Source organism: Magnolia sinica, chromosome 6 (genome assembly GCF_029962835.1).
Source record: "Magnolia sinica isolate HGM2019 chromosome 6, MsV1, whole genome shotgun sequence".
Classification (NCBI taxonomy): Eukaryota; Viridiplantae; Streptophyta; class Magnoliopsida; order Magnoliales; family Magnoliaceae; genus Magnolia; species Magnolia sinica.
Window position 1 is genome coordinate 74,055,313 of NC_080578.1, and position 27,128 is coordinate 74,082,440.

The 27,128-nt window shown below is 38.6% G+C and overlaps 1 protein-coding gene across 6 annotated transcripts in view; it reads left to right on the forward strand.

Annotated features, from left to right (window-relative positions):
* The window catches only part of LOC131248881 (structural maintenance of chromosomes protein 5), a 111,802-nt gene that overhangs the window by 55,662 nt on the left and 29,012 nt on the right, over positions 1 to 27,128 (forward strand). For 5 of the 6 annotated variants that reach the window (XR_009172521.1, XR_009172522.1, XR_009172520.1 and 2 more), the window contains exons 21-25: positions 5,413 to 5,516; positions 18,522 to 18,638; positions 18,707 to 18,784; positions 18,884 to 18,983; positions 19,077 to 19,131. Coding sequence is in view for 2 of the 6 variants with exons in the window: in XM_058249382.1 (XP_058105365.1) it covers positions 5,413 to 5,516; positions 18,522 to 18,638; positions 18,707 to 18,784; positions 18,884 to 18,983; positions 19,077 to 19,131 (454 nt within the window). In the remaining 4 variants the exon portion in view is untranslated. The remainder of the gene's footprint in view (positions 1 to 5,412; positions 5,517 to 18,521; positions 18,639 to 18,706; positions 18,785 to 18,883; positions 18,984 to 19,076; positions 19,132 to 27,128) is intronic. The other variant, XR_009172523.1, reaches the window with a different exon arrangement.

Consider the following 27,128-nt stretch of genomic DNA (forward strand, 5'->3'; position numbering starts at 1 on the left):
AATTAAATTGTTTGAACAATTTTCACCATTAGTTTCCAGACAATTGTTTTTTGAAATAAGACCATTTGATATTTTCATTTTTCACTGTCAAATAAATGTCCACCAATCCATTAGTGGGATTAGTGCCAATAGATTGCATTAATTTGAGGCTAGTTTAGGGCATTAAATGGTCCCCTAATCAGCCCCAAATTGACAACACTATTTACCCCAATTTAATTTTAATTTTTTTAAAGATCTGTGGGGGAAAATGATATCAAATTGTTAGGTATATGAATTACATAATAGGATACAAAAGTCCCTAAACTCTATATATTGAAATGAAATGTATGCGAGTCACGTAGTATGCAATGCACCAGCACTATAAATAAAAGGAAAACTTGAAAAAATAAGATGTTTTGGTATTACATTCATTATAGTAAAATTTATATAAATATTATATAGTTAGAAAACTAAATATAAAAAGGTTTGCAGTTAATTCCAAGTTTTCAGGTTCATAAATCCATCAAACAGCTCGATATAACATTCTTACCAGAGATTGGACCATTACACCACCATAAACATGTTTGAAATTATAAATGAATGCATATTTGGAATATTTAGAATATTCCATGTTTAATAGATATTTTTCTAGATTTTTCTGACAAAAAAATTCAACCGTTACACGTATCCGTATCGGTAACGGTGGGGACCGTTACGCCCACCGTTACCGCAATGGAACACCTTGAATTCCAACCCTGCATCTATTTTTCCAGATCATTATAGAGGATGAGCCCAAAAATAAGGGAGATCCAAATCTCGAGTGGACCACACCACAAGGAAACAATGGTGATTGAATGCCCACCATTAAACACTTTCTAGGGCTTAACTATAATGTTTATTTGGCATCCAACCTGTTGACTAGGTCATGCACACTTGAATGAAGAGAAAACACAAATATCAGCTTAATCCAAAACTTTTGCACCCCTAAGAAGTTTTTAATGGTGAGTGTTCAATCATCACTCTTCTCGTGGTGTGGGCCATATGAGATTTGGATCTGGCTCATTTTTTATCTCATGCCATAAAATAGTCTGAAAAAATGGATGGATGGCCTGGATAGGACACATACATCATGGTGGGGCCAAACCAGATGGATGGGGCCCATTGATGACGATCCAGACCGTTGATCTGATGGGAACCGTAGAAAATGGAGGATGACTTGGAAATTTTCCATAGTGGGAAGTCTCCTACAACATAGAATAATACCTACATCATGGATTTATGAAGATTCTTGAATTCCTAATTCTTTCTACATATTGATGCATGAGAGTATCTAATTTTGGTGTCTTAATATATATTGCATGTGTTTTTATCTTGAATTGCTTATTGCCTATTGGACAGTGCTATGTGGCCCCACCATGATTTATGTGTTTTATCCACGCCATCCATTTATTTCCCGGTAATTTTACACCATCCATCTATTTTCCACGTCATCCAAAACCTTTGTGGGCCCCAGGAAGTTTCTAATGGTGGAAATCCCTACTGTGTGGTCCACCTGAGATTTGGATAGTTCTCATTTTTAGGACAATTCCTTAAAATAATCTATCAAAATGGATGGGCGGCATGGATATACAGCACATGCACCAAGGTGGGCCCTAACAAGTTTTAACATAATATTCTTTTACAGATAAAATATGTCGGAAGGAAGAGGAGGGAGACAACATGATATAGGGTGACAATACGGCCGGCCCATTCCCAATAATCGATTTGGGAGTGTAATTTTTGTATTCATGTATCGAGGAGTGAGGGGTAAGCCGCTTGAATGAGCATTTGGTGGGAGGGTATCGCAATGTTGTGGACTGCCCTAAGTGCCCACAGGATGTGCGAGAAGAGATGAGGGCCATATTGAAAAAAAATGTGAAGACAAAAGATGAATGACATGCACGGGAAAGGGAGATTAGGGAGGAGTTGGGGCGGCCACCATATGTAGGTGACGAGTATGTAGTGGATCTCGATGACGATGATGATCCCAAATATAGACGCGCAGTTTAAGAGTCCATACGGGATCAGTGGGAGGGATCAAGAGAGTAGGTGGGACACTAGTAGGCCTAGATTTGAGGGGTCTATTCATGAGTGTGTTGGGGGGAGTGGAGCAAGGGGGAGTTTCAGGGGTGGTGGAGGGGAGGGTAGTAAGCGGGGAGGATTATGGGGCATGGACAAGACCACTAGCATGCGGGTGCTAAATTTACATTCAGATCCGATGATATACAAAGAGGCAGGAGGGATACAAAAGAAATTAAAGGACATGTTTAGTGGAGGAGATGTGAGGAAGAAAGTTGGAAAGTTTATAGCGAAGTTTTTTATTTATGATCAAATCCCTGCGAATGTCGTAGCAAGCCCGCAGTTCAAGAATATGATAAGTGATGTGCAGTGTGGGGGTGAGGGTGTATAGTTGCTCATGCCCTTTGAGATCATGGGGAAGTAATTGGATGATGAATATGCAGAGATGAAGACATACATGAATTCAGATATGCAGTCATGGGAGATGTACGACTGCACCGTCATGTGTGACGGTTGGACTGGACTGATGAAGATGTCGGTCATAAATTTTATGGTCTATTGCAGGGGAGGGGCGGTATTCCTAAACTTTGTAGATGCGAGTAGTAATATTAAAGATTCGAACTACATTTACAAACTAATGCACAATGTAATGCATGATGTTGGTAGAAGAAACATTGTGCAGTTTGTTACAAACAATAGGAGTGCATTTGTCATGGTGGGGAATGATATTTAGAACAAGTATCATATGTATTAGACCCCCTGCGTAGCCCATTGCATCGATCTCATGCTGGAGACGATCGGGGATGGGCTGTCGGAGAAGACCGTTATTACTGACGCACGACTTATCACAAACTTCATATACAACCACACATGGTTATTAACCACAATGCGCGAGAGGTGGTGGAGATATAGTGCACCCCGGGGCGACGCGTTTCACCACAAATTATATCGCTTTTAGTAGCCTTCTTAAACACAAACAGGGGTTACTAGAGCTTTTCCCTTCTCATGATTACAAAGAATGGAAAAAGAGGGTGAGGAGAGTAACGTGGAGAATCGAGGAGTTGGTGTTGACAAATACATTATGGGATTACGTGCGTAGTGTAGTGGGTATTCTAGAGCCCATTTATGTGGTATTGAGGATGGTGGATAATGAGACAAATCCGTCGATGGGGTCATTGTATCCGTCCATACAGTTGATGAAAGAGGCGATCAAGGCTACAGCTCCCAACACATATAAGTGGGTGCATGTAATAATAGACGACCGCTAGGAAATGACGCTTTCTCACCCACTACATCAGGTTGGTAAGTACTTAGATGATTTTTTTTTTCTTTCTATATGCAATAATAAACGACGACTGTACTAATGTGTAAACGTTGGTTTTTAGCGTATTTTCTGAATCCTAGATACCACTACAGGCGGAATCTCTATGAAGACAATTCATTAAAGATGGTCATACATGAGGCGTACAATCACGTATTCCCCGACTGTACATGGTAAGGCACATTCGGTAGTGAGGTAAATATGTTCCGCACTTACATTCTCCTTATCTTCATCTCAACCATTCCATACTTACCCTTGTTGCTATACGCCATCAATAGATTTTTATGATACACAGTCTAATGGTGGTCAATGTACGGGACTAGCTACGAGGTTTTATAGCAACTGGCTGTCCGTGTGCTTATGCAGACGGTGTCCTCGTCACCCTGTGAAAGGAATTGGAGTACATTCTCGCTCAGCCCGACAAATAAGCACAATAAACTAGGGTATGAGAGGCTTTAGAAGCTAGTGTATTGTCACTACAATATGAAGTTACGAGAGAGGTTGCTTTGCACCGAAGGAAGGAAAAAAGCACAGGAAGACTCACTGGACTTGATGACGGTTAGACAACATGCATATGTTGAGGATGAAGAGGATGACCCAGTTTACCAGTGGGTTAGGTCAGATGACTTGGAAACCTCGGATGGGCGACCAGAGCCACATGTTGCGGCATAGGCAGTGACATAAGGGATTGATGTTGACGCATATGTGGAGCAGTATAGCTCTCCTGATGAGGCATTCGACTCATTGATGAGGAGTCCGGAGGGTAGCTTGTGACAGTCAGCATCACGTGGGACATGTGGCGGGAAGACATTGTCCGACATCGAAACTGCGGGGGTTGGTGATGGTGATGACAACGATGAGGGTGATGATGACTCTGATGACAGTAATGATAATGATGGCGACGAGGATGGTGGCAGTGAGGCTGGCAGTCAGGATCAAAAGCTTCTTAGCCCTTTCACTGGAGAGCAATGTTGTCAAATCGCATATGCAAATGTGTGCGATTGCATATGCCTGTGCGCATATGCGATCACACACATATATATATTTTTAATTTTTTTTCAAAAAATTTAAAAAAAATCAGAAAAATAGGGAGAAATTAAGAAAAAAATGAATAAAATATAAGAAAGTAGGGGGAACTTTCCTAAGTTAATAGATAAATAATTTTATATGCCCTTGCAATACATTTAAGTAAAGTAAAACCAATTAAACAATGAATTAAATATTAAGTCATCATTCATCAACATTATGCAATATAGTTAACAAATATCAACATTCAACATTCAACAGTACAATCAACATCAACACAGTTGGTAAGTAAACAAAATGAATAAGTTATTTATTTATTATTGATCTAATCATATACTATATACATTGATCTATTTGCCATTGTGGCATTTGATCACCATCACCATTGTCATCATCACCATTATCATCCGAGTCATCTCCTTCTTCCGCATACACTTCTTCTTCTTCTGTTTCTTCATCATCTGTATGTACTAATACTTCATTAACATCCAATGGTGGATCTTCAGCTTGATCATTATCATCTACTCCTTCTATCTCCTCAATCTCTTCAACGGGCTGATGGCTACTACTCGCCCCTTGGCTCCTCCCATCCTTCGCCTTCGAGTGGTACCTTCTCCAGGTGTCGATTCGTATGCGACATCTTCAACTCACGTGCACGTCAGGTCCTCTCCAGCAAATACTGAGTCTTGTTCATCTGTAATTATGTATCTTTTCACATCTCTAGAAGTTTCACGAAAAAACTCCACCATTTTCCTAAAGTTTCCCCAACGTTTGCTTCAAACTAAAACTTATGCAACATCTTCAATATTTCCCTATATTACTGCAATAATTTTCATTCTTGAAGGTGCAATACTTTGTGTGACAACAATATTTAAAACATTGCTTCCAGGCTTTACTTCGTTAATTGTTATTGCTTTTCCTAAAGTTTATTTCTTTGATAGCGTAGAGGTGGCGGAAGTTGCTTTTTACGAGTATAGTTGTCTTTTGTATTTTTTAGCAATTTCATTTTCTTCATGTTATTGTGACAGGTAAGAATGATACCGAGAACCGCAAACGGGAACTCTCTACTGCTAAGAGTGATGCAGAGTCGATTGCCGTGATCACTTCCGAACTTGCACAGGCATTTCTTGAGGTGTGACTTAATTTTGCATCTGTTGGTTCTAAATTGATACATATTTTTTTATTGTATTATTGTTCTTTTCTCATGTGCAATCCTAACCTCGCTTGGTGGCAATGTGCCAGCCAGTCTGAAAAAGGTAAAGGATGGTTAATACTTGATGTTAGGCGGGCAGCTAGTTGCTGAACTTTTGCTGAGCAATCATGAAAGCCGACCCCAAATCCCTGGGACAAGGCTATGAAGATGACTACGATGATCTTTTCTTTTCTTTTCTTTTTTCTTTTTGTATGTGCAAGGTTGTGAGGAAATTTAAAACAGCCACTTACATTGAAATTTATGTTGGGAAAGGCCTTGATTAGGGTTTATGATGGCATTTTATCTTTCTTACTGCAGTGCTGAACTAGTGGATTATCAGTCTGCTATTGCTCATGAGGGCTGCAATATTTCACATGAGCATATTGTGTACTGCAAAAGAAAATTCTTGTATATGATGTATGTTGCATCCAGACCAGATTGTCACAAGGATTAAATAAATGAGAGTTTCCTCTTGATCTTTCACTTTTGGGTATTTGCTTCCAAGCTTGTAGATGGGTTATCTTTCTGTTTTTGAACTGCATCTAACAGTGAACATTAGTAGAGCACCTTTTTTAATCTTTCGTATCTTGCACGGTTGAACCCACTTGCAGCCAATATTCCAATATAGGTCTAGAGGAGTGACAAAAGGGTTATTTGCTGGTAAATCTCTGAAAGAAAAAGAGAAAGCCAATGAGGGCAGAAAATACAATTAAAGGAAAATAAGCGGTTTCTAGCCTCTCATTCATCTTTACACGTGGCCCACTTACGAGCATAGTCCAAGTGGGACCATCAGAGCCGCGTGTTAGTTGGACCCACCTTTCATATGATCTATCAAAAAATGGGCAGGTTAACTCAGTAGGTGGCTCTAGTAGGAAAGCAATCACTCGAAACACTGCAAAATAAGACTCAAAAGAAGAAAAAAAAGCCATGTGGGTCAAATAAGAGAATCTGGAACGAAGAGATATTACTCCGTTGCATCTTGCATGTGACAAACCCCCTTAGGGGCAACAAAGGTTACGTGGCGATTCTAATGGAAGAAAATACAGGTCTTGTCTAGCATTAGACTACCAGAAAGAAGATAATATAAGTTAAAAAAAATGTATTATAGAAAATCAGAGATCCTTCCTAGGCTTAACAGTCCAACAATAATAGTAGTAGTAGTAGTTGTTGTTGTTGTCATGGTAAAATGAAAAGCATGAATTTGCCTCCTGAGAAGTGGTGCTAGGTTTCAACCTGTGGCAAAGGAGAAAGTGCAACCAAAATCCCCCCCACCCCCACCCCCACAAAGGTCTTGTTGCAAAGTAAAAGTTTCTATTAGAAATCGTGAACGTGGTCATTAGTTCAATAGAATTTAAGCATCATAGAGAAGTAAATATAATAACTCTGTTATCATTATGTGTGTTTAAATTTCGTGTCATATATTATATGAGGTCGACCTCATGGGAGCTTCCCATAAGGTCAAGCTTTGTGGTCCCCACCATGATGTGTGTCGTACATCCATGCCGTGCATTTGATGGGTACCCTCTAGGTTATGTGATGTGCCAAAAATCAGCTGTATACAGAACTCAAGTGGGCATACCATCTAAAACCATATGAAACATGCCTAAGCATCTAAAAGTACTTGGTGGGGGCCCACTTGAGTTTTGGATATGGCTGAAACTTGGTTTGACCCTCATTCAAGTGGGACACACACAATGGATGGGCTGGATGTGTGAACCACATCTTGGTGGGCACTATAAATGTTCATGAAGTTTTTAATGGGTGGGTAACCACTCTCAACTGTTGTCTGTGGTGTAGCCCACGTAAGTCATGGATTGACCTGATTTTTAGGCCTGTGACCAACCATGGAATGGTGCATCTGACTGATAAGGTGGATGTCTGACACACACCATGGTGGGGCCCACAGAGCTCGACCTCATGGGAAGCTCCCGTTAGGTTGACCTCTTAGTACCATTTCCCATATGTATGTGTGTGTGTTAGAAGTTTACACTTGGCAATCATAAAACTCAAAATTTACAATAGTTCACAATAGAGAACCACTATGTTCAACAACTTGCCCCACTTTTAATGGTTGATGATCTGGTATTGCCTTGGTGGTAGGGATACGTGTTCTTTTATGCGTTAACTATAGGCTGATCTTCTCTCAAAGTCATCCATCTCTAGTCATCTCATGGTATGTTCTTTCTAGTTTTTGTACAGAAGGGTCTTCCCAGATATGACTAAGGCCCTGAATATTGTTTTTTGAGTGCTGGGGTTCTTAGTGGGTGAAGGTGAGGAGAACTTGTACAAGTTGATTGATTTAATGAAATGTAGTTGGGTTGCTGTGTTGGTGTTCTTTGTTTATGGAAATATTTTGCATAAACGCTTTGACAAATCAACATGTGAATGGCTTGATGCTAACTTTTGTTTGAACTGATCTTTATAATTGACATGGCTTAATTAATTAACTTCGTCGTCTTTGTCAACTTGAAGTTGGAAGAGTGCAATTCGTACAAGTTTGTGTTCTTCCTATCTATTTTTATGATGCAATTTCATTTTAAAGTACTATTAATGTAGGACGAGTGAAACTAGCCTAGGATGAATGATGTGAGATGAAACTACGTATCAATTTAAGCGTTCAACAAGTAAAATCAAGCACATTCATATTATAAGTCATGGAAATTCAGATTAACCACTCAATGGACCTAGGCTATCACATACACGGTGAACGAAAGTATAAAATATCACAAGAGTGGCCCACTTGGAAGTGGGGACTTACAATCTAGCATAGGTAGGTTAACATTCACATGAAGAAACAATGGCACTATAAAAACCAGATTTGGGAAAAATGGGTTTGTTTGAAAATCAGTTTTTTTTTTTGAAGGGGGGTTTTGGGAATAAGGAATCGAGGTTTAAGGATTTTGGGAATTTGGGATTTAGGGTTATAGGAAATTGGGGATTAGGGTTTTCGGTTTAAGATTGATGCTAGTGTTAGCAAAAGGGTGTAGAGGATGATGTAAGGAGAAAGATGTAAAAACGAAGGGGATAGGGCTGTCCATACGGATGTTCGGCTGTCTGTAAGGTAGGTTCATACGGACGCACGTACGGACATGCATGTGGGTTCGATGGATGGTTGTGTTTTGATGGGTTTGATGAGGAAAGGTAAAAAAATGGACGTGGGATGAAAGCGTTTTGATTTTAGAGTTGTAGAAAAAGGAAGAAGAAGATGTGAAGAGAGTTGTGCACCTTGTTGGAGAAGAGAAAGAGGAAGAAGAGAACTTTGGAGGAGTCCACCACCAAGCAATCTTTTAGCCCTTCCACAATCCGATTGGAAGGGAATGTTTTCTCACAAACCCTAAAGGAAGATGAAGAAGGGCTTTTCTCAAGAGATACAAGTCCTTTGTTTTCTTTTACTCCCCCCCCCCGGCTTGTATATCAAAAATACAAAAAATTACAAAATTGCCATCCACTTGACTGCTATGGCCGATGATCCAAAAGAAGCACACTATAACTTCTAAGTGCAATCTCAACCATCTAATGAATCTTAAAAATAAAAATAAAAAAACATAAATAAAGCAAAATTAGGGTTCAAGGGGTCAAGATCCAATGGTCGGAGCAACATGAAATTAAAAATCTATGACTAAAAAAGTCTCCTAAGTGGCCCACATGCATCATCCCAATGTGGGTCTTCCTGATGCACGCCCAATGCATGTGGTGTCTTAAAAGCGGTCAGACAGGCCCCATCTGGAACAATCTCTCATCCATAGAGAGGGCTATGTTAATGCCGGTGGTCCTCTTCGCCTCTGGTATACTCAAGTAGGTCCTTTGATATCCCCATCAACTCCCTATCAACTCTCCCAGCTAAGGAAGAATTCGCCCTTGGCGAAATAGAACAGTGGCAGTACTCGAGGAGGTCAGGATCAATGTGCTCGAACCAATGTTTTAAATATCGACGATATCGACCGATATATCCCATGATATATCTTGTATCCCACCTGTGCGATACAAAATGCAAAGGTAGTGCCGATATATCCCACACGTTTGTTCCGGTGAGCATTTTCAATTTCCGACCTCTGTTTTTTTTTTTTCTTTTGTTGAAATTATGTTAAATCACTGTCAAATGGTTACAAATCCATTGGTTCTTCATGTTTTGCATGAAAAATCAGGAAATTGGAGCTTTGATTTCGATATCCATTTGTTCTTCATGTTCTCCATGCTTTTTTTTTTCTTCAAAATTTTCCTTCAACTAGTTGTCAATTGAGACTAATTTCGAAGTATTTAGGAGTATTTGATGAAATGATCATCACATACATGCTAATTTCAAAATTTGAGTGTAGGTGGCCTGGTTTTTGGAAAATTGGGGAAAATTCGAAATTTCCCTAATTTCTCCCAAATTGCTTGCAATGTTGCATTCCAAACATGAAATCGAGCATGTATGAGGGCTGATCTGCTGTTTTGTTAGGTCCTTGTCAATTTTCGGAAAATAAAAATAACTTTTTAATTAAAAATTATCAAAATACTTTTTATTTTATTTTAATTTTTTAAATTTCCCTTCAACAAGCTGTCAATTGAGACTAATTTCGAAGTATTTAGGAGTGTTTGATGAAATGATCATCACATACACTCTAAATGTTATGCATTCAATTTGAATATAGTTACATTAGTTCAGTTAGACAACGCATAGCTTATGACCCTATACAAAAGAAACCTATTATGTGCACTTGTTTTTTTTTTTTTTTTTTTTTGAGTTGTTATTATTTAAAAGTGTGTATTAAGGTCTTTTTTAACAATCCCTAAAGTTTTATTGAAAAATTCAACCAATTTCCCCATGTTTCCTAAAAAGTGCGATAAATTACCCAATACAAATGATATATCCCGTGCGATAACTGATACGTATTTGTATCCCAAGGATGCGATACGTAACACAATACCGATATTTTGAACACTAGCTAAAACTTTGCCCGCCCTGGCCTTCCATTTCACGAGGTATTTCTGATATTCTCATTGGCGAGACTGCTTGGTGGTCCAGAACATCCTTAATCTCTTCTCTTCGTCTAGGTAGTAATCTACGAGACGACAATGGGTGGTAAGTAAGGTCTGGCAAAGGCCATGGGCTAGGGTCGGGGTCGGGGTCAGGGAGACCATCATGTGGGGTAGGAGAAAGGTCTGCAAGAGGGTTATAAGATGGTGGTGTGGGTCTGTCACAAGGCACAAGGTCCTTCACAATTAATGTGGCACTAATGCCCATGGTAGATGGAAGATCTACCACATATGCATTAGGGCCCACTCTTATCAATATTTTAGATGGACCTGCACTGCGGGCATGCACTTTCCTCATGGTTCCCTATGGGAATCATTCTAGCCTAATGCGGACCATGGCGTAGTCGCCTGCCTTAAACTCTTTAAACCTACGATGTGAATCTACATGGAGTTTATAATGTTGATTACTAGCATTAATTTGCTTCCTGATCTCACTATGCGAATCATGAATATGCAGTGCAAATGCGTCTGCGGACTCAGATGACCTCTGTTAGACAGACATAGGTGTGAGATCTATATGCATTTTAGGCTTATACCCAAGTACTATCTCGAATGGAGTCATTCTTGTGGGTATTGATCAGGGTGTCCCATATCCGTTATGATAGGGCTGTATCGGCCGATACGTAACGGTAACGGCCTGGGCCGTTACGCGATACAGGGCCGAAACGGGCACCCCCTCGATTCTGTGACCGTAACGTCCGTTACGGGGCTGTAACGGCCATTACGGCCCCATAATGGCTGTTACGGGCCTAAAGGAAAAAAGAAAAAAAAGGAAAGAACAAAAAAAAAAAAACCATACCTTTTTTTCCTTTCTTTCCTTCTTCTTCTTCTCGGGCCACGGCTGCGGCCCCCCCCTCTCATTTTCTTCTTCTTCTTCTTCTTCTCTCGTTTTCTCTTTCTTTCCCTCTCGTTTTCTTCCTCTTTCTCATTTTCCCTTTCTTCCCTCTCATTTTTTCTTTTTCCCTCTCATTTCTCTCTCCCTCTCTCTTGGTCTCGAAAAAATGAACAGGTGGCGTGGCTATAAAATAGCCACACACCTTTTTTTTAAGTGGTTTGCGGCGCATGCCGCTTAGTGCACTTGCACTGTTTTAGTGCACGCGGCCCACCTTGATTTATGTATTGTATTATATATCCATGCCACCCATCAGTTTTTCCTGATCATTTCAAGGTATGGTCCCTAAAATGAAGCAGATCCCGATCTCAAGTGGACCGCACAGTAGGATTGAAGGCCCACTGTGCACTTGCATTGTTTTAGTGCATGTGGCTCACCTTGATTTATGTGTTGTATTATATATCGATGCCACCCATCAGTTTTTCCTGATCATTTCAAGGCATGGTCCCTAAAATGATGCAGATCCAGATCTCAAGTGGACCGCACAATAGGATTGAATGCCCAATGTGCACTTGCATTGTTTTAGTGCATGCGGCCCACCTTGATTTATGTGTTGTATTATGTATCCATGTTACTCATCAGTTTTTCCTGATCATTTCAAGGCATGGTCCCTAAAATGATGCAGATCTAGATCTCAAGTGGACCACACAATAGGATTGAATGCCCACTGTTAAAAACTTATTATGGACCACTATAATGTTTATTTACCATCGAAACTACTGATAAGGTTGCATGGACTTGGATCAAGGAAAACAAAAGTCGCAGCTTAAAAATAAAAAAATATAATAATAATAATAGTAATAAAAGTTTTAATTGTGGGAATTCAATCCCTACTGTGTGGTCCACCAAAGATTTGGATTTGCCTCATTTTTTGGACCATGCCCTAAAATGGGTTGGCAAAAAGGATGGACAACATGGATATACAATACATACATCGTGGTGGGCCCTATGTACATGGCCGTAAAAATTGTCCATGAGGCATACATTAACTCAAAATTAATACATTAAATTATGGCACTATTGTTGCCATGTCACAATTCCAAAATTAAATTATTTAAATGATTTTCACCATTAATTTGCAAACACTTGTTTTTCTGAAATAGGATCATTTGATATTTTTCATTCATCGCTGTTCAATAAGTATCCACCAATCCATTAGTGAGATAAGTGCTAATAGATTGCATGAATTTAACGTTGATTTGGACCATCAAATGGTCCACCAAATCAGCTCTAATCGACAACACTATTTACTTGAATATAATTTCAAATTTTTTCTTAAGATTTATTGGGAAAACTTATATTAATTTGTTAGATATATGAATTATATAATTGGACATAAAAGTCCCTAGATTGTATGTTGAAATAAAATGTACACAAGTCACAAGGTATGTAATACACCAATACCTACAAATGTGAGATATATTGGTATTGGATTCATTCTAATTAATTCATATTGATATTATATAGTTAGATAATTAAATATAAAATATCTATAGCCAATACCAGGTTGTCTGGTTCATAAATTCATCAGATAGTCCGATACAGCTTCTCACCAAAGAGTGGACCGTTACACCACCATAAACATGTTCCAATTTATAAATGAATGCATATTTGTAATACTTAGAATATTCCGGATATAATCCATATTTTTTCATATTTTTTTGGCTTTTTTTTTTTTTTGCACCGTTACGGGCCGTTATGCCCCCGTATCACCGATACACTCCCGTATCCGTATTGGTATTGGTGGGCACCGTTACGCCAACCGATACCAATACGGGATACCTTGGTATTGATTGAACTGTTATATGTAAAGTCGACTATGGGCAAAACAACATCCCAAGTCCTAATATGGTCTCTTACTAAATATCGTAACAGATTCCCTAAGCTTCGATTGACAACTTCTGTCTAACCATTAGTTTAAGAATGGTATGCCGAAGAGAACTGCAACTTAGTTCCCATCACGTGCCATAGAGTTTTTCAAAAAATAACTCATAAATCGCACATCTCTATCTAACACAATGGTCTTCGGCAAACCATGTAGACAAACTACCTCCCCAAAGAATATCTTAGCTCCATTAGTGACATTAGACGTTTTAGAACATGGAAGGAAGTGGGTCATTTTCGAAAAACTGCCCACAACCACAAAGATGGAATCGTTCTTTTTGATTGTCTTGGGTAGCCCAAGCACAAAATCCATACTAACATCAACCCATGGGGCGTAGGGAACTAGCAAAGGAGTATATAATCCTGTATTCTACTTTCTCTGCTTTTCCAGTTGACAAGTCCTACATTGCCTTATAATGTTAGCCACGTCTCACTTGAGACTTGGCCAATAGAAATGCTCCTTTACAAGGGCAATAGTCTTGTCATGCCCAAAATGACTAGATATCCCTCCAACATGAAGCTTCCTGACAAGAAAGTCACGAAGGAACGTATGGGGTATACACAATCTATTGTCTCTAAACAAAAACTCACTGACCAAGACAAACTCACTACCCCTAAACTAACCACCTAACAACGATGTGTACACCTCTCCAAAATCTGGGCAACTAGGATAATCTTCCTTTAATCACTCAAACCTAGCGACTTCTACGATCATGGATTGGAGTAACGCGACCCTACGACTCAGTACATCGACGGGTTTATTCTTAGCCCTGGCTTTGTGCTTCAACACAAAAAGTGTACTCCTAAAGAAACTGGACCCACTTGGCATGCCTTGGGTTCAACTTCTTTTGAGAGTTAAGGTAGCGTAAAGCTTTATGGTCAGAGAATAAGACGAACTCTTGCGGTAACAAATAATATCTCCAATGATGCAAATGCTGCACTACTGCATAGATTTCCTTGTCATAGGTAGAATACTTCTGTTTTGCTTCATTCAGCTTCTCACTAAAGAAAGCGACAGGGTGCCCTTCCTGACTAAGAACTCCACCTATACCTACGCCAGATGCATCACATGCTACCTCAAAATCCTTGGAAAAATCTAGAAGTCGCATGACAGGAGCTTTAGTCATCTTGACTTTAATCTCCTTGAATGCCCTAGATGCTGCTTTAGTCCGTTGGAACTCCCATTTCTTTATACCCACAAGTTGTTGTTATTGAATACCTTGTCAAGGGGAGGCCTACAAGGCTACCTATAGTTGCCGTTATTGAATATCTTTGCAAGGGAATGCCTACCAGGACACGGGTGGAGGTAGTAAGAAAAGACTTGATGACCTATGGTCTAAGTAATTGAAGCTATGGCCCTTGATAGAGTAGAATTGTAGAAGAGGATTCATGTTGCCAACCCCGATTAGTTGGGATAAGGATTAGATGATGATGATAATAACAATGACGACAACAATAATATATATATATATATATATATATATATATATATGCACTCCATGCATGCCCTCCCGTGTTTAGTCACGGGCCCAAAAATCATGCTAATCCACGACTCAAGTGGGCCATACCACTAGGAACAATTGAGAGGGGATGCCCACCTTTGATTCTTGTAGAGTGCCCATTGTGTTGTGCACATGCCATCCAATCCATTCATATGAAACATCTACCCTAAATGATGGGAAACCCCCAATAAAGCAGGCCATTTTTGAAACCTAGGTGGGACTTGTTGCAAATCAATGGTGGGCATTCCCCTCCTAGCTGTTGCTGCTGGTGTCTCACTTGACTTTTGGATCAGCCTATTTTTGGGCCCATGGCTAAACACAAGGGGATGCCCTCAACACATCATTATGGGGCACACAGAGGTTGTAAAATCATAGTTATCATAGTAACATCACCACTTTACAATTTCCATATGAATGTAAGTATATAGAATGTGTGATGTCACCACTATAGCATTTCCCTATGAATGTAAACGTATATAATAAGTGTGTGTGTGTGCGTGGGTGCATTTGTGGTTAAGCCCAGAGCCTGAAAATCAGCCGATCCATAACTCAGTTGTGCCACACCATAGTGAATAGTGGAGAGGGGATACTCATTGTAGGTTTGTGTATCGGTGCCACCATGATGCTTTTATGCCATCCAACACATTTATCTGGTGCACCCCAACTAGATCAAGAGACATACCAAAAATCAGGCCATTCCAAAACTTACGTGGGCCACACCCCATGATTTTGCAGATTTCCAGCATGATTTTGTGCTATCATGTGGTGTGGCCCACCTAAGCTTTGGATCAGGCTGTTTTTTGGATGCAACCTTTTCATCATGGGGCACATCTGATGCACGGTTCGGATGGAATACAAATATCATATTTGCCCATTTTCATGTTGTGCACAGTTTTCATATTTGTGTGCATGGATAGCGATCGGTAAAGTACATTTCTTAGAACTGATGCCCAAGCTGGTGGAACCACAATTGTTTCAATCCACTAAATTGAATGTCCATTTATATTTATGATGGTACAAGCTGCATCAAGATGATGCTTCTTGGAAAAGTTGCTAATTGACTATGTAATTATCATTCCAAATCTTTACAACAGTTTAAGTGGAAATCATGAATTTTTTGTTGTTATGTTTGCAGAGCTTGCACGTATAGAGCCCTTCCTTGTTGGTGCGCTGGAAAACCAATCTTATATTCTTATACCTCAATTTATTAAGTGATGCATTCATTCTCTAGCCTTATTAATGTGTGTCGAATATGAAATTCATATGGGTTATAGAAGGGATTCTTTTAGTTGTCCTTGGAACTCAAGATTTGACACGAGCACTGGCCAAGGGAGAGTTGTGGGCTATGGATCTCAGTACCCAAGTTAGCCATCACCACTTAGCAGTTTTTATGACAAACCTGTGGTATTCTTCTTTTTGTCATCTTGTGCAAGGGGACTGATGATGGGTCAGGATGCAAGGTCTCATGATTATGAGTCAATGTGCCTTAAGCCTACCCCACACAAGACCGTGAGTGTGACATGGATAGAGGACCCCTATTTGGTCTTGTTTGACACTTACATTGGTAGGATTGATTATATTTCTCTAGACTAGGAGACCCTTTGTGCCTAGACTTGTGGGTGCACTTACTTTGACTAATCCCTAGACTTGAGGATGTGTGGGTCGAGAGGTCTTGATTAGAGGTGCTTTGGTTCACTTTATGAAGTCATCATGTGACCGATAAAAGTGGCTGTGGCTGGGCGCATACATCAAGGTCAGTCAATGTCCATGTGATTCAACAAGGGATCGCTTGGTTTACTTGAGATATTACTTGTGGGCTGATCTTATGATTTGGGTCATTCGTTAAGGGTTTTAGAAGTTGGCTAGTGCACCATAGGTTTTCTATTGGTTAATCGAAGTATTTTATTTGTTAACTTTTGGTTTTGACCATTGATTTATTTTAAACTGTGCTTGATGACATCTAATGCTTAAGATATGTTGATCCATACATTAGGCCGACATGGTTATTGGCTGAGGATGGTAACCATAGGGAGTGGAGAGATTTGGTTGGTTAGGGGGCATGGTTAAGGTGGGATTGTAGACTTTTGATGTGGTAGGGCATACCGATGTGGTGATGTTTGTAGGTTGACAGAAAAAGACAGGTGGTGTCTCCCCTCCCTGACTTCCTCATAAATAGATCCATTCCCAAAGGGAGAAGAGTAACACAAGAGAGAGCCTTGCACACCCAACTCCCCATGGGTGTCGCCTGTAAAGAGCTAGAGAAATGAAAATGAAAGAGAGAGACCGTCACACACACCTCTTACATGTGTGCAAGCGTGACATGTGTGTGGTCCACTCATTGGACGGCTTTGCATTGGCCACAGCTATACTTTGTGGCTCGATATGTAGGTTCTCCTTCTTTCCTCCATCTAAGATAGATATGTGGGAGAGACTTCCTAGTTCGGAAGATCGACAACGACAACTCGGTGGATTTTACATACAAGTATTGAATTTGAATTTCCGTGTTTTTTTTAGAGACTTGGAATTATCAAAATGGGGATCCACATGATTAACTGAATAATCCGGACGTTTGAAAATGTTTAAAATCTCCCCCCCCCCCCCCAAGTAATTGTGAACATGTCTTAAATGCTGAAATAAGCACTTTTTTTTAAAAGGTAAGTAAGAAAATGCCTTTGTTTCTGACTTTTCATGGTTTATTTATTCCTACATGTATCCTTGTGTAAGTTAGGTATCTAGTTGAGTTGTTAGATCTTTTAAAATCGAGATTGTGTTGATTTTTAGTTCTGAACTAGAAAGTCAATCCTAGTGAAACAATGGGGTGATCTTTCTGTAAGAGGATCTGTCGAATTCTTATATTTTAAATGGGCACCTGTCTTGTTGTTTATTGGCTCATGAGAGTGTTGCCATGGAAGATGCTATCTCGGTGATTGTTGAATCAGGTAACTAAGAGGAATGACACAAGATCCGAGCTTTCCATCAGGTGGGCCACTGTTTAGATCTTTTACCTAAATTTGGGCTGTTTCACTTGGGTGGAACTGCCAAAAAACAAATTGATGGGTGGAAAAAAAGAAAAAAAGAAAATTACTATTTTACGTTTCTGTTTGTTTTGCACATTGAGCCCAGCTGGGGAGTGAAACAGCCTGAGTTTTAAGCCAGAAGATCTAACCACCCACCTGATGTAAAGTTTGGACATTGCACATGTCTTCTGTAATTGCTTGTGTGTAGATGGCCAGGTCTCCAACACGTGGGCTTGCCAACCCTCATGTTTGCAATGGGCAGATACTTCTTTTATTGATGAGACTCATCAATTGTGTGACTGATAAGGTATCCTTGTGTACCTAATATAATTTTCTAATCCTTGAAACACACTGGAAGTGAATGGGCATGTGCATCCGTGAAAAGCACCATTGTGCCCTAGTCTACATCTGAAGATATGTTCCTAATTGTTATACTGCAATATGTGCATTTTCTGCTGTACTCTCTTTCCTATAGTTGGCAGTTTAACCAGGCTGCGCATTTGAGATGTACCGATTGCAAAATTTTTGTTAGGCTTAGGCAATTGGCCTCGTAGCTTGATGTCTCTTTTGTGAATGTCCACTATTTATCCTTCTCGTTTGGTCTTCTTATGCATGTGCCACATTGACTTAGATGCCTTCAACTATCGAGGATTTGGAAGCTGCCATTGCAGATGCTACTTCTGAAGCAAATTCTACTCTTTTGCTCAATCATAACATTCTGGAGGAGTATGAAAGACGTCAGCGCAAGGTAATTCTGGTCATTTTTTACTCATTCCTATGATGTTCTTACCTTCAAATGTCATTATTCTTCCACAGATAGAAAGTATTGCTATGAAACTAGAAGCAGATGACAAGGAACTGAAAAGGTGTTTATCTGAAATAGACAGTCTCAAGGTGAGAGAATTTTTTCCCCTTAAGTTTTCAGATTGGTATCATCGTCATAAGCTCTGATAGACCTTTTACAAAATGGTTCTGATTTGGAGCTTTATGTAGGAAAAATGGCTCCCAACATTGAGGGATCTTGTCTTCAAGATAAATGAAACCTTCAGCCGTAACTTCCGCGAGATGGCTGTCGCAGGAGAAGTTTCACTAGGTATTTGTTGATGATTGCAATGCAGTGAACAAAAATGTATGCTGACAAAATTAGTTCAGTTCCTTTTGCCAATTGTCTTCTGTTGTACCCCAGATGAACAAGACATGGATTTTGATAGATTTGGGATACTTATCAGAGTGAAGTTTAGGTAAGTTAACCAATTCGAAAAAAAAATCACTCAACATTTGTTCAGTGCATCAACTTGAGCATTTTAGTTAGTACCATTGGAACACACATTTATTGCATGCATTTCCTGTTGAATCTGTCTGTTCTGAAGGAAACCATAATCGCTTCAATGTAAGGAATTATTAGATTGTTTTGAACGCCTCCACTTGCTGATAATCTCATGATTGACAACCCTGTTCTTACACACAAGCACCTTGGGCTTGGACTTTAGATCCAAAAACTTGTACTGGGGGCACTGTGGTGGCATTTCCCTTACCTAGCTACACTTTGGAACCACAGAAAACCCAATGTTTGCAGACTGCAATTCACAATTCAAGCAACTTACAGTGAATTGTGTCAATGTCAGTAATGTCTGTGGGACTTCAACTTTTGTGCTTCAGACCGTAGGAACCATTGATTTCACCTGTTTTCCCTTATTTTATTTTTTATTTGAATTCCATATATAAAATCATACTTGAACTTGTATATGATTTACAAGTGTGGTACATGCATGGATATTAGGTCAAGATAAAATAAAATAAAATAATATAATGCATAAGTTGAGCAAACTTTTACAGGGGATAATTTGGCATTTCTGAATTGAGCCATGTATTGCTTCCAAAGACATTTATCAGTACTTCTAGGTACATTTTCCGTGCCTATAAATTCTTAGGGGATCCTTATCTTTTATAAAGCAGCCTAAAGCCACTGGTATTATGAACTTTTGAGGATTTGAATTCATGTCGTGTTGTAAAATAATTGTCTCTCAGGCTGTGTACAAGTAAAATGTCCAAATTAACTTATGAACTCCAATTTTGATGTTGAAAATGAAAATGTGGCTCTTTAAGCATGCCTCTCCTTGGAGGCTGGCCTTTCCTTTTGATGAGATTCATATGTTAGTTTCTGTTAGTCCCTTGATATACATTGATATACCATCCTCTAGAGGTTCAAGCTTTTAGAGAAAGTGGTTGTTTGACACTTTGATACCATGAAGTTTTTGTAGAGAATGGAGAGAGAGAGAGAGTCCTAAGGAAGAATGAAGAAATTTAAGAATAAATTGTAAAAATTGTGTAATTTTTTCTTCCTTTTTATATAATATACTTTAATATGCCTTATGAGTTATGGAATACTACTACATTTTTAGTAGTTGGGGACAAGGTTGTCAAACTCAGGACTCGGACTTGACTTGGTCCGCCCACAAAATTTGACTTGGCGGGTCAATGCAGGGACCTGGGGGAGTCAGGTTCTTTCAAAATTAATATGACCGAAGAGGGAGGGGCTTTTGCTATGTTACCCCCCAAAATCAGACTATATGAACAAACATAATCTCTCATTCGTGGACATTAGTTTGTTGAAATAAGAGAATTGATTTTTTGTTTTCACTGTCCACTAAATGTCCACCATTCAGATAGGCAAAAAATCAAATATGCCATAGTTTCGGTTGATGGTACATCTAAATTGTTACCCATGGTTTTTTACAGTTTCAATTGAATTTTGATGGGTGTTTTGTAAATATCTGTGTATCATCCATCACACTCTGCCAGGTCCCAAAGTTTTCTATAAGGCCAATGTTAAGAAAACGTTAAAATTAGTAAATTGCACTGTGAGTTTGCAACGGATAACAATTTCACCGATCGTGTCAACTCAATGACTCATGAAACTTGGCTAGTTCCTTTTACAAAGACATGCAACGTGCACGGTCACTTCTCGTTCGATTTTCATCACTGTGATGAGTCACCGAGTCCCCAGAAAACTTAGGCTGACTTGCCGGGGTGATGTTCATTTTTACCCTCTCCAAGTTGACACTGATTTTGACTCAGCAGGGGTTTCAAAACAGGTGGACTAGAGCGAGTCCCAAGTCCACTTGGCAAGTTGTCCAACCTTGCTTTGGGAAAAATAAAATAAAATCTATGTAGCTCGTTCATTGGTTACACAGAAGAAAAAAGGTGAAAGAATTGGGAGAACTCTTTGATGGGGTTAAAGGTATGTAAAAAATGTGTTTTACAAAAGTCCCTACTGAACTATTGCTTTCATGGGAGATGTTTTCGAGATGAATCTAGATTGGTGATGATGGTTTTTTGTAAAGCTAAGCATTTTGCTGTGGATTGGGCATCTTATATAAAATTGCTAGAGGATTGTAATTTTTCTTTTTTTGCTTTGGTTGTAGCTTCTGTGCCAACGTGGAGCTTCCCCCATAAAAATATTAAGAATTATCATCTACGATTTCCACCCTTGAGAAAACAAAATGAGAGGTGTAGGATGGTTTGAAATATCAGTTTTGGTCTACAATTCACCTTGTTTGAAACAACGTTGTATTTCCAAAATTTATATGATTTGTTTGAAAATGGTGAGTCATGAAACTAACGCTAGCAATTAATAGAAAATTGTTTGTCTTTCAAAAATGCAATAAAAATGTTTTTTAAAAAAATCAAATTATTTAAAATATGGAAAATTAGGAATTAAAAAAAAAAAAAAAAACTACATGCATAAAATTTGGAAAATAAAAAACTATACACATTTAAACCATATTCTCAACTTAGGTTAACAAGCTTAAATCCAAATTCATAAAAGTTAGTTAATAAAATCACGGAACCAAACAACTTAGACAACTTAGGTTAACACAATCTATATAAATTATGGCAACAATCATGGTCTATAGATGGATTGGTGTTATAACCAAGGTATACTGTAATGGTAAAGATGGTTATAATAGCCTCCATTGTTATCTTATGCATAATAACCGTTATAGCCGTAACGAGGGTGTAATGGCCATTACACACCCTGTAATGCTTAGATTTTTTTATTTTTTATTTCCAGGTAAACAATCTAAAACAAAAGTAAGAAAAAATGTAAAAAAAAAAAAAAAAAAACCAAAATATTGAGAGGATTCCAAATATGTATTCTTTCGTGGTTTTGAATATGGTTATGATGGTTTTATGGTATCTTTTTTAAGAATGTTGTTTCAGCCTGTTTGCTGATTTTATTAATTTCACAGGCTTAGTTTGACCTCATATTTATAGGAACTTCTTGCAAGCTATGACACTCATGCTGCTAATACACATCTCTAAGCATTTGACATCATTCCTTCCAAGAAATTTTAAGAAAAATTGAAAGGAAATTTAGACGAATAATGTTGCCAATTTGGGAGACCACTCAAAATCTTGAATGGTCCCAAATTAGCTTGAAATTCATGTACTCTATGACACTTATCCCACTAATGCACATCCCCAAGCATTTGACATCATTCCCCCCAAGTAATTATAAGATAAAAATAAAATAAAATTCGGATAAATAGTGTCACCGATTTGGGGACCACTCAAATGCCCTCAAATTGGCTGCAAATTCATGCAATCTCTGGCACTTCCCACTAATGCATATCCCTAAACATTTGACATCATTCCCCCCAATAAATTTTAAGAAAGCAATTGAATTTGGATAAATAGTGTTGCCAATTTGGGAGACCCTCGATGCCCCAAATCAGCCCCAAATCCATGTAAGCTATGATACTCATCCCACTAATGCAATAGGCCTTGAATTATGCTTATTTCACCATCTGACTATCAAATCAGTGGACATTTATTTGACGGTGAAGAATGAAAAATATCCAGTGGTCATATTTTAACAAACGAAGTGTCCGACCTGCAAATCAATGGTTAGGATCGTTCAAACAATTTGATTTTGGGACTGTGATTTAACAAAAGTGGGTCCCACTATTTAATTCGTTATTTTAAGTTAATATATGCCATGTGTACAAGTTTTGTAAGTATGTGTATTAAGTGTGATACCCCATCATTGTATTAAAACTCAAAAGCCCTATATAAAACTAGGCTCTCAAGGAGCAACGTAGCTCCTTTTCTTTGAGAGAGAGAGGAAGGAGAAGCAGCTGCAACAATAGTGCAATAATAACATCTACAGCTAGCAGCACTGTTCTTTTTTTAAAACGTTTTTTTTTTTCCTCGTTTTCTCCCGTTATTGTGTGTAACAACCTTGGGCCATTACGCTAGTTCATAATTCATTATAGTTCCTTTTTGCATAAAGCAAGAACGAGTAAAGTAGGATTTTCTTTCTCTACCAATCTGTTCCAATTCCTCTCATAACTTGAGGACGAGATAATTTGACCAAGGATCGTCATGGAAAACTTTCTAAGTCCATAGCATCTTCTCCATAATTTATCCACTACTTGGCTGGCATCACGATAAATATAGTTTTTATCTCAAACACCATGAATGTTATACTACTATTTTATACTTATATTTGAAGTAAGTAATCACTATGATCTAGGTTAGTTCTAGTGTGGGTCACCTTTTGAGCTATGTTTCAAAGCTCCCATTGATTCTGCATACAATTCGATATGGGGTGGAGAAGTTTAATCTTAATTGGAAATTAAGGGGCCGTTTAGATGGGAGTAAATGGAGGTGAATGGGGGGAATTGAGAGTTAATGGAGGTAAATAACATTTGGGGTGTTTTTGGATGGGAGTAAATGCACGTAAATGAAAAGAAATGGAAATGGGCTTGTAAATGAAATCCTCTTTCTGAGAGAGGATTTGGAAGTAGATGGAATGAAATGCCTTGTTAAGCTCCCTTGGAGAGTCGCACGAGTAAAGAAAAGAAAAGAAAAGAAAAGAAGAAGTCTTTCTTGTGTTGAAAAGGTGTTTTGCCTCTTTGTTTTTTAGGGTTTGTGAGAAACCCTCATTTCCAATCGAATTTTGGAAGGGTAGAAATTTGCTTGGTGGTGGATTCCTCCAAGGTTTTTTCTTCTACTTTCTCTTCTCCAACAAGGTACTCCACTTCTTCTCTTTTATTCTTCCCCTTCCCCTACATCTCTTCTTAACCAATCAAAACCCAACCCGATCCACCTCCTTTCTCTTTTCCCACACCCATCCATACGTGGACATGCACACACGTGCTTTCGTACGGACTGCCTTATGTGGGCCCCCTTTTTGGTATCTTCCCTCATGGATTCGCCTTCAAACCTTATCTACTCCCTAGATCCCTAATTCCCAAAACATCCCAAATCTCAATCCCTAAAGCTTAAAACCCTATCGAAAATCTGATTTTATTTTTTTTAATTATTATAATCATTTATAAATCCCTTCCTCAAACCTGATTTTATTGGCGTCATTGTCTTTTCACGTGGTTGTTGCACTGCCCACATTAGATTGGAAGTCCCTACTTCCAAGTGGGTCACTCTCATAATAATTTCTATTTTCGTGCACCGCGTATGTGATAGCCTAGGCCCTTTGTGTTACAAATATGTATTTTCTGAACTTATTATGTGGATGTGTTTAGTTTTGGATGTTGAATGCTGAAATTGATGCGTATTTGATCTCACATCTTGCATCCTAGGTTAGTTTCACTCATCCTACATTAGAAACTGTCACATTGATCTCCAAAACATTAATTTTTCAGGTAATGTGTAGCAAAATGTGAATACATATATTGTTAGTGTTAATTGCCAAGTTCTAAGTATTTACTTGCTACTGTCTTAAATGTCTAAGTTTTAACTTTTCTAAAGAGACAACAAATGTTTTTATTAATATTAAAATAAAAGGAGAGGCAAAAAACGCACAATGCAAGTAAGCCTCCCATATCTCCCACTAAGGCATAAGCCTCAAGTACGTTATGCCCCAAGGTCTATACCTCAAGGTGATTTGGGAGAGCCAAGCATGAGCCTCCCATGCCTTCTTAAACATTGGTTATCAATTATTTTCAATTTGTAGTGAATCATGCCTGTTGGGGTTAAATTCAACTTGAATCATTAATTATTTGAAGTTTGTTGTGAATCATCCCAATTGGACAATAAGTTCAACTTATAACATTGTTAGGCGAGTATTTTAACATACAAATGGCCAATCCTTGCCATATTTGTATCTTGAGAATTTACATTTTGAGGATTCACTTAGTCTGACCCATGCTATGCTTGTACTTCCATATGTTTACCCACATTAGGGGTAACATCAAATAGGGAAGCTAATGAAATCATTGAAACCTTGGCCATGGAGTGTGGCAACAGTCTTTGTATTGGGGATACCTTCTAAATAACATTGTTAGGCGAGTATTTTAACATACAAATGGCCAATCCTTGCCATATTTGTATCTTGAGAATTTACATTTTGAGGATTCACTTAGTCTGACCCATGCTATGCTTGTACTTCCATATGTTTACCCACATTAGGGGTAACATCAAATAGGGAAGCTAATGAAATCATTGAAACCTTGGCCATGGAGTGTGGCAACAGTCTTTGTATTGGGGATACCTTCTAAATTACTTGATCTAACAAAGTTGTGAGTATTTAGGGGTGTTAATAGGCCGGGGTTGGCCCTAGCCCAGCCTCGTCCTCCAAGGCCTTTATTAGTCTGAAAAGGCCATGGCCTAGGTCCCAGGTTAACTATAATGGGACGCTCCTGTACATGACACTGGAATAGGTACGTGGTGTACTCCCCTCTAATACATGGTACTCTAGGGGTGGGATCATGTGGGGTAGCTCCAGTGCATACAATAAATATATGCTAGTTTTATACATGAATTCATGTTACAATTTATAAATATGACATAACGAAACATTATTATTAAAGACCCTACATGCATAGTATTATATTATATGCTTAGTGTACTATGCATGCGCTATGTGCATATAACACATATATTGTATGCATGTTCCTGAATGAACTAAAGCATAAATCTCTACACTATAAACATAAATTTGCATTACAACTTGATCAATAGTAATGGTATAGAAATCATTCAAAAAAAAAGTATAGTATAGAACCATAATTTCGGGTTGCTGAAAATAGCTATCAAGATTTGTCAAGGAGAGAATTTGAGAAAAAGAGAGCATATGAGGTTGGGTTGTCTGGCCTTCTCTTATTTATAATAACAGAAGAAAATGTAAAATTATATATATGCCTTCATATGAATGAAAAACTTGAGGGCTAAGGGGCAAATAAGGAAATCATGAAACAAAGAGAAAAGGCTGAAAAACTAAGGACAAAGGTCCATAACATATGACGTATGTGTATGTACTTATGGGTTCAATCATAGGCCCACATGTACATAACCTACACTCTTCAAGCTGAGACGTAGATATCAATCATGCCCTACTTCAAACCATATATTGCTTTCTTCAGATAACATACATTCCTCTCCTCCCCCTTTTGAGTAAATTCAGGTTGAGGAAGTATATAAATCTCCTTAGTCAAATCACCATTCAAAAAGGCATTTTTAACATCGAGTTGATGTAGGGGCAAATGCAAATTGATAGCAAGAGAAATAATCACCCTAACAAAGTTCATCTTAGCAACAAGAGTAAAGGTCTCAGAATAATTCTCAGCAAAAGTCTGCATTAAAGCCTTTAACTACACGACTAACTTTTTGTCGAGTTATAATTCCGTCAGGATTGTACTTGATCGCATACACCCAATGACAACCAATAGGATTTTGTACATGACTGGATCACACGATTTGAAATAGAAAACATGGGCAGTTGGGTGATTTAGGTATCATTGCTCTGTCCCTACTAGGCTGGCCCTGTAAGGGCATTTGTATAGAACATTCGCTCTATGCAAAAGGTGGGTTGCACCATAATGATCATCAAGGGTGAAAGCCAAGGTCTCCCAGTCATTGGCTGGGCTAAGATGTCCAAATCAATGGACAGCTAATGGCCCCCCATGGTTATTTATCAGAAAGTGAAAGAAAAAGAAAAAGAAAAAAGAAGAGGATGTCTCACCTTCAGGCCTATTGGGGTTAGAAAAGGTATGGATGGTGTCGCCTTTTGTGCAACAAAGTTGACCCTCTTTCCTCAGGAGTAGTACTCCCATGACTAACTAAACAATTAGCTAATAACAACATAACTAGTTACTTAAAGTTATAACTAAACTCTAGATGATTCTAGCCTTTGGGGCATGTGGAAAAGTTTTCCTTTGTGGGGCCTCACCTTATTTTTATATTTCAATAAAAAATTATCAATTATTTATTTATT